At 44.0% G+C, this 7,328-nt stretch overlaps 2 protein-coding genes across 5 annotated transcripts in view; one reads left to right on the forward strand and one right to left on the reverse strand.

Moving 5' to 3' along the window:
* Positions 1-6,926, reverse strand: part of emc1 (ER membrane protein complex subunit 1) — a 28,845-nt gene extending 21,919 nt beyond the window's left edge. For 2 of the 3 annotated variants that reach the window (XM_042299793.1, XM_042299792.1), the window contains exons 1-6: positions 1,651-1,807; positions 1,105-1,232; positions 898-963; positions 640-733; positions 371-499; positions 10-136 (exon numbers count right to left, since the gene is read on the reverse strand). In XM_042299793.1, the coding sequence (XP_042155727.1) occupies positions 10-136; positions 371-499; positions 640-733; positions 898-963; positions 1,105-1,232; positions 1,651-1,760 (654 nt within the window). In that variant the 5' untranslated portion in view covers positions 1,761-1,807. Of the gene's footprint in view, positions 1-9; positions 137-370; positions 500-639; positions 734-897; positions 964-1,104; positions 1,233-1,650; positions 1,808-6,793 lie in introns of those variants that run through there. The other variant, XM_042299794.1, reaches the window with a different exon arrangement.
* LOC112239497 (protein-tyrosine kinase 6) overlaps positions 6,899-7,328 on the forward strand; it is a 30,669-nt gene continuing 30,239 nt past the window's right edge. For both annotated transcript variants that reach the window (XM_042299795.1, XM_042299796.1), the window contains exon 1: positions 6,899-7,317. In XM_042299795.1, coding sequence (XP_042155729.1) covers positions 6,899-7,317 — 419 coding nt within the window. The remainder of the gene's footprint in view (positions 7,318-7,328) is intronic.

Genomic DNA, 7,328 nt, shown 5'->3' on the forward strand with positions numbered 1-7,328 from the left:
CCAAGTTACCTGCTTGATGATCTCTCCATCCTCTAGGCTGTAGGCTATGATAGTGAGGTGAGAGTTAGGAACCACCCCCAACACATAGACCTCCTCTTCTCCCCCAGAGTACACTGCCTGGTACTGGACCGTATCACTGTGATCAACAACCAAAAAAAATACTTAATAGTTTAGCACCTAATTGCTCAAGACCTAGAGTCAAAAGAGCCTTTTAAATCTTTCAGATACTTTGTACATTTGTTTGGGACATTCTGGAGATGGGCTTGCACTTTTTGGGACCATTTTTTCCATTATATCAGCTAAAGTATCTGAAAGAAAACAGATACTGTTCGGACCCAGGTATGAGAACCAGTGTCGTACTGTACCCTACCTGTCAGGCAGGTTTTCCACCCATTTCTGGTGTCCATTGGTGAGGTAGTGGAGAGAGATGACAGCTTTCTTAAGGACAGCTACATGCTTTACGGTGTCCTGTATGGCCACAAAACACGCAGCCTGGAAGCTGAAATAGAGAGAGACAATAGGAGCAGTTAGTCATCTGGCAAAATATCTAAAATCCTTGTCCATTTCTATGGAGTGTCTCTCAGCTACAAAACCCGCAGTTAAATGGAGAACGGGTCATCTGCACACAAACACACGCACCTGCCAGTATCCAGCACGGCCTCCCAGTTCAGCCCGCCCATGTTTGTGTCCCAGGAACGGAGCAAACGACCACCTCCAACCACCATCAGAGCATCTAGAGAAGACGTAAAAGAACAGCCATTCAAATACCCGCTGAAGGCAGAATCTTACAATTAACATAGGAAAAGATAAAGCCAATATAATTGACTCTGTACAACACAGTTATGTTGGCTAAGCCAAGTAACTAGGCAGTCTAGTGACCTTAAAGACTATTGTCACCTTGTCCATGCAGCAAAAGTATATCTATGGTTCCCTCTGGTCCCACCTTGTCAACATGTCTCCAAACTGTGAAGTAGGAATGAAAAATAATTAACTCTACGGAAGATATTCAACAACAATTATTTATTTTTTGGTCACAGATTTCAGACTAAAAGAGAAAAGCTATAAACATGTTTTGTATTGTAATATGAATGACAAAATCCTCACAGAGATCTCCAGTCCTGGAGTTGAAAGACGCAAAGATATTCTTGTCGGTGGCGAGAAACAACTTTTTAGACGACTGCGAATGCGAGTCAAAGTGGGCAAAGAGCGTCTTCCCCACATACTGCTGTCTCCTGGAAATAAGAGAATATTTAATAAGAAAATATAGCTAGATATTTTTGTACTTTAGCTAATCAATCACCAATGTACATTTGCCTTCTTCATTAATGCTGCGTTTTGAGACTCTGAATCATATCGGTGGCAAAGACACCTGTCACAAGGAGCAGATGGGACATGGATCTTCTTCCCACAGTAAAGAGGAAGCGATCCAATAAGATATTTACATTCATGAGCTATTCCAACAAGTGACTGTCAATACAGGTGCAGACATGACAAGGATACCTATTGACTGAACCAGACACCCCAGAGGCTTACTTACTGTCTTTTCGCCATGATCTATGATAAGGGACGCTGTCAATGGTCAGCACATAGCACTAGTTTAGCTAACTGCATAGCGGCATCAATGGGTATTCTCAATGAACAGCTACATACCAATCAAATTTGCCAACTTGATCTTCGAAGACAGCTTCACTCATGACAAATAAAGAAAAGAAGATTACAAATAGAGACGTTGGTTTAGACATTTTAGCAGGTGGCTTCATACAAAGACAACGAACCTAATCCCTTCCGGGTCGATGTTCTTCTTTCGTTTTCATTGGCGGTTTGTAAACTAACACATGTGGTGTATTACCGCCACCTACCGAGCTGGAGGGTGAAACACACACACACACACACACACACACACACACACACACACACACACACACACACACACACACACACACACACACACACACACACACACACGCACGCACGCACAGGTGCTAAAACACACAGAGACACAAACACACACACACACACACACACACACACACACACACACACACACACACACACACACACACACACACACACACACACACACGCACGCACGCACAGGTGCTAAAACACACAGAGACACACACACACACACACACACACACACACACACACACACACACACACACACACACACACACACACACACACGCACGCACAGGTGCTAAAACACACAGAGACACAAAAACAACACACACACACACACACACACACACACACGCACGCACAGGTGCTAAAACACACAGACACACACACACACACACACAGGTGCTAAAACACACACACACACACACACACACACACACACACACACAGCCGAGAAAGAAGGAATTGTAAAATCTCCATTCATGCTCTCACTTCCACAAGCCCTGACTGCCATCTGTGAGCCTGCTGAAACACAACCATAGAAACACAACCATAGACTGTATAAACACAACCATAGACTGTATAAACACAACCATAGACTGTATAAACACAACTATAGACTGTAGAAACACAACCATAGAAACACAACCATAGAAACACAACCATAGACTGTAGAAACACAACCGTAGACTGTAGAAACACAACCATAGACTGTAGAAACACAACCATAGACTGTAGAAACACAACCATAGACTGTAGAAACACAACCATAGACTGTAGAAACACAACCATAGACTGTAGAAACACAACCGTAGACTGTAGAAACACAACCGTAGACTGTAGAAACACAACCATAGACTGTAGAAACACAACCATAGACTGTAGAAACACAACCGTAGACTGTAGAAACACAACCATAGACTGTAGAAACACAACCATAGACTGTGGGACTAAATTAATATTACTATTAATATGGGTTAATCCAGAACTAAAGTTTTGTGTAATCGGTCAGATGCTCGTTTAAGTTCTGGGTCAATAAGTCTTAAGAAGAGACCCGGAACGAAGAGCTCCACCCTCTCTCTGTGTAGAGCTCCACCCTCTCTCTGTGTAGAGCTCCACCCTCTCTCTGTGTAGAGCTCCACCCTCTCTCTGTGTAGAGCTCCACCCTCTCTCTGTGTAGAGCTCCACCCTCTCTCTGTGTAGAGCTCCACCCTCTCTCTGTGTAGAGCTCCACCCTCTCTCTGTGTAGAGCTCCACCCTCTCTCTGTGTAGAGCTCCACCCTCTCTCTTTACAAGTCTATGGCCCAAATGTTCCATTCACTTTCCGAAATTCAAAATAAGCGAAATCGTGATTTAGTCAAAATAATCAGAGGTGAAAAACCCAAACTGCTGATCGTAGTAAAACTGCAGCATGTTCTCTCAGCCTCAAACATGTTCTCTCAGCCTCAAACATGTTCTCTCAGCCTCAAACATGTTCTCTCAGCCTCAAACATGTTCTCTCAGCCTCAAACATGTTCTCTCAGCCTCAAACATGTTCTCTCAGCCTCAAACATGTGTAGAATTACAGGGGGAGTTGCAAAACAGCGCTACGCCACCGTCTCCCCTTGTTTTCCAGTAAGAGCTCATATGAACATCTTTAAATCCATGTCTCAGCTGTTTCAAGGACTTAAACATCCTTCATTCCAAAACTTCTTCAGGATTGGTGGGTCCCCTGCCGGACAGTTGAGCTAACGTAGGCTAATGCGATTAGCATGAGGTTGTAAGTAACAAGAACATTTCCCAGGACGTAGACATATCTGATATTGGACAGAAAGCTTAAATTCTTGTTAATCTAACTGCACTGTCCAATTTACAGTAGCTGTTACATAATACCATGCTATTGTTTGAGGAGAGTGCACAATTCTGAACTTGAAAAGTTATTAATAAACCAATTAGGCACATTTGGGCAGTCTTGATACAACATTTTGAACAGATATGCAATGGTTCATTGGAACTGTCTAAAACGTTGCACATATACTGCTGTCATCTAGTGGCCAAAATCTAAATTGCACCGGGGCTGGAATAATCCATTATGGCCATTTTCTTGCATTTCAAAGATGATGGGACAACAACAAAAAATACAAAAGAACAGTTGTTTTTTTCTTTGTATTATATTTTACCAGATCTATTGTGTTATATTCTCCTACATTAATTTCACATTTCCACAAACCTCAAAGTGTTTCCTTTCAAATGGTACCAATAATATGCATATCCTTGCTTCAGGGCCTGAGCTACAGGCAGTTAGATTTGGGTATGTCATTTTGGGCATTTTTTTTATTTTTTAAGTGTCTGATCCTAAAGAGGTTTTAAGGGTTGTCCAACAAGTGATTTGAGCAGTCACACAAGTTAAACCTGCTCTGTGGTTTCCCTATTGGCCAGGTGATTACTTGATTATTATAGCAACCCAAATGCTAATATTTCTAGTAGTGTGGTGTTACTGGTTCCTTCCTTGTGTGTAGGTGAAAATAGCTACTTTACATTTTCAGACAAGTGATTATAATCTTCTTCGTCTACTAGCAAATATTCCTGACTTGTCTGATGGGCAAGTGTTTTTTGTTTTTTTTCAGAACCTCTAATGTCAGCTGTCCAAACCTTTCTGACCTGTAAGAGCTCTTGTCTTTATGTGACCTAGTGTCATGTGGGACAATGAACTTACGAGTGGTAAATGTTGATAAAACTTCTTATGATGACAGGAAATGGATTTCTAGATGATAAAAAGCCTCATATAGTTCTACAGTTTTTTTTAAAAACACACAATAAACAAAGCGGGTACCCTCCTCTGTTTTGGTAAAACAAAAAGCTAATGGATGGGGCTGGAGAAATGTTACCACATTCAAATTCATAGACAGATCTACGGAAAGCAAGGACTGACCATGTGAATCCATGACATAGACTGACCAGGGAATCCAGGACATAGACTGACCATGTGAATCCATGACATAGACTGACCAGGTGAATCCATGACATAGACTGACCAGGTGAATCCATGACATAGACTGACCAGGTGAATCCATGACATAGACTGACCAGGTGAATCCATGACATAGACTGACCAGGTGAATCCAGGACATAGACTGACCAGGTGAATCCATGACATAGACTGACCAGGTGAATCCATGACATAGACTGACCAGGTGAATCCATGACATAGACTGACCAGGTGAATCCATGACATAGACTGACCAGGGAATCCAGGACATAGACTGACCAGGTGAATCCATGACATAGACTGACCAGGTGAATCCATGACATAGACTGACCAGGTGAATCCATGACATAGACTGACCAGGTGAATCCATGACATAGACTGACCAGGTGAATCCATGACATAGACTGACCAGGTGAATCCATGACATAGACTGACCAGGTGAATCCATGACATAGACTGACCAGGTGAATCCATGACATAGACTGACCAGGTGAATCCATGACATAGACTGACCAGGTGAATCCATGACATAGACTGACCAGGTGAATCCATGACATAGACTGACCAGGTGAATCCATGACATAGACTGACCAGGTGAATCCATGACATAGACTGACCAGGTGAATCCATGACATAGACTGACCAGGTGAATCCATGACATAGACTGACTAGGTGAATCCATGACATAGACTGACCAGGTGAATCCATGACATAGACTGACCAGGTGAATCCATGACATAGACTGACCAGGTGAATCCATGACATAGACTGACCAGGTGAATCCATGGCATAGACTGACCAGGGAATCCATGACATAGACTGACTAGGTGAATCCATGACATAGACTGACCAGGTGAATCCATGACATAGACTGACCAGGTGAATCCATGACATAGACTGACCAGGTGAATCCATGACATAGACTGACCAGGTGAATCCATGACATAGACTGACCAGGTGAATCCATGACATAGACTGACCAGGTGAATCCATGACATAGACTGACCAGGTGAATCCATGACATAGACTGACCAGGTGAATCCATGACATAGACTGACCAGGTGAATCCATGACATAGACTGACCAGGTGAATCCATGACATAGACTGACTAGGTGAATCCATGACATAGACTGACCAGGTGAATCCATGACATAGACTGACCAGGTGAATCCATGACATAGACTGACCAGGTGAAACCATGACATAGACTGACCAGGTGAATCCATGACATAGACTGACCAGGTGAATTCAGGTGAAAGCTATGATCCCCCTTACTGTTCTCTTTTCTTGTTCAATCCACTTCAATCAGTGTAGATGAAGGGGAGAGGAAACGGGTTAAAAAAAATGATTTTTAAGTCCTTGAAACAATTGAGACATGGATTGTGTATGTGTGCCATTCAGAGGGTGAACGGGCAAGACAAGGTGCACCGGTTTGTGTCAAGAACGGCAACACTGCTGGGTTTTTCCATGCTCACCAGTTTCCCATGTGTATAAAGAATGGTCCACCACCCATTTTGACACAACTGTGGAAAGCAATGGACTCAACATGGGCAAGCATCCCTGTGGAACGCTTTCGACACCTTGTAGAGTCCATGCCCCCGACGAACTGAGGCTGTTCTGAGGGCAATTTGTGAGTGAGTGAGTGAGAGAGAGAGAGAGAGGGGAGAGAGAGAGAGAGAGAGAGAGAGAGAGAGACAGAGAGAGAGAGAGAGAGAGACAGAGAGAGAGAGAGAGAGAGAGAGAGAGAGAGACAGAGAGAGAGAGAGAGAGAGAGAGAGAGAGAGAGAGAGAGAGAGAGAAAGCTATAGGCTATCCAAGACCTATTGTGGCAGTGTAGGCGGGGTGCCCATTTTACAAGGAAGTTGTGTTGATGTGTATTTGAAGCACTTAGAACCAACGCTGACGTAAAGTAGGCTACTTACTGAACGTGTGTGGCAAGTTCCAAGGATTCCATGCGCACTGAGCCACTACCCGTATAACAGGTGCTGTGCGTCTAGCCGTGTCAAAAGCCCGGACACCGCTCTCATATGGGGGACTGTCTGCGCAAAACGTGCCCCTGTCTGGAGACGCTATGGGTCAGGCTGTTTGGCGACAAAAATAACACCGAATGTAGTAACACAGTGGAAGGGATCTCGAACGATGTCGCCGATGACGAGTGTGTAGAGATCTCGTATAATGGCAGGCGGTCATTTACGAGGAACCCGAGGAACTCGATGCGTCGGGATGCGCCCCAGCCCACGGAAAGCGCGATCTACATGGCTTTGTGGAGATTTGAGGCACGAGAAAAAGATGAGTTGTCGTTCCAAGAGGGAGATCTGTTCAACGTCATCAGTCGATCCGGAGACTGGTGGACTGCGCGTAAAATAGACAGGAATGGGCGCGTTTTGGCGAAGGGGATTGTGCCAAATAACTACCTGGCAAGGGGAGAGTCTGTCAACGCACAGCCGTGAGTATCGA

The sequence above is a fragment of the Oncorhynchus tshawytscha genome, linkage group LG16, assembly GCF_018296145.1.
Source record: "Oncorhynchus tshawytscha isolate Ot180627B linkage group LG16, Otsh_v2.0, whole genome shotgun sequence".
Taxonomy (NCBI): Eukaryota; Metazoa; Chordata; class Actinopteri; order Salmoniformes; family Salmonidae; genus Oncorhynchus; species Oncorhynchus tshawytscha.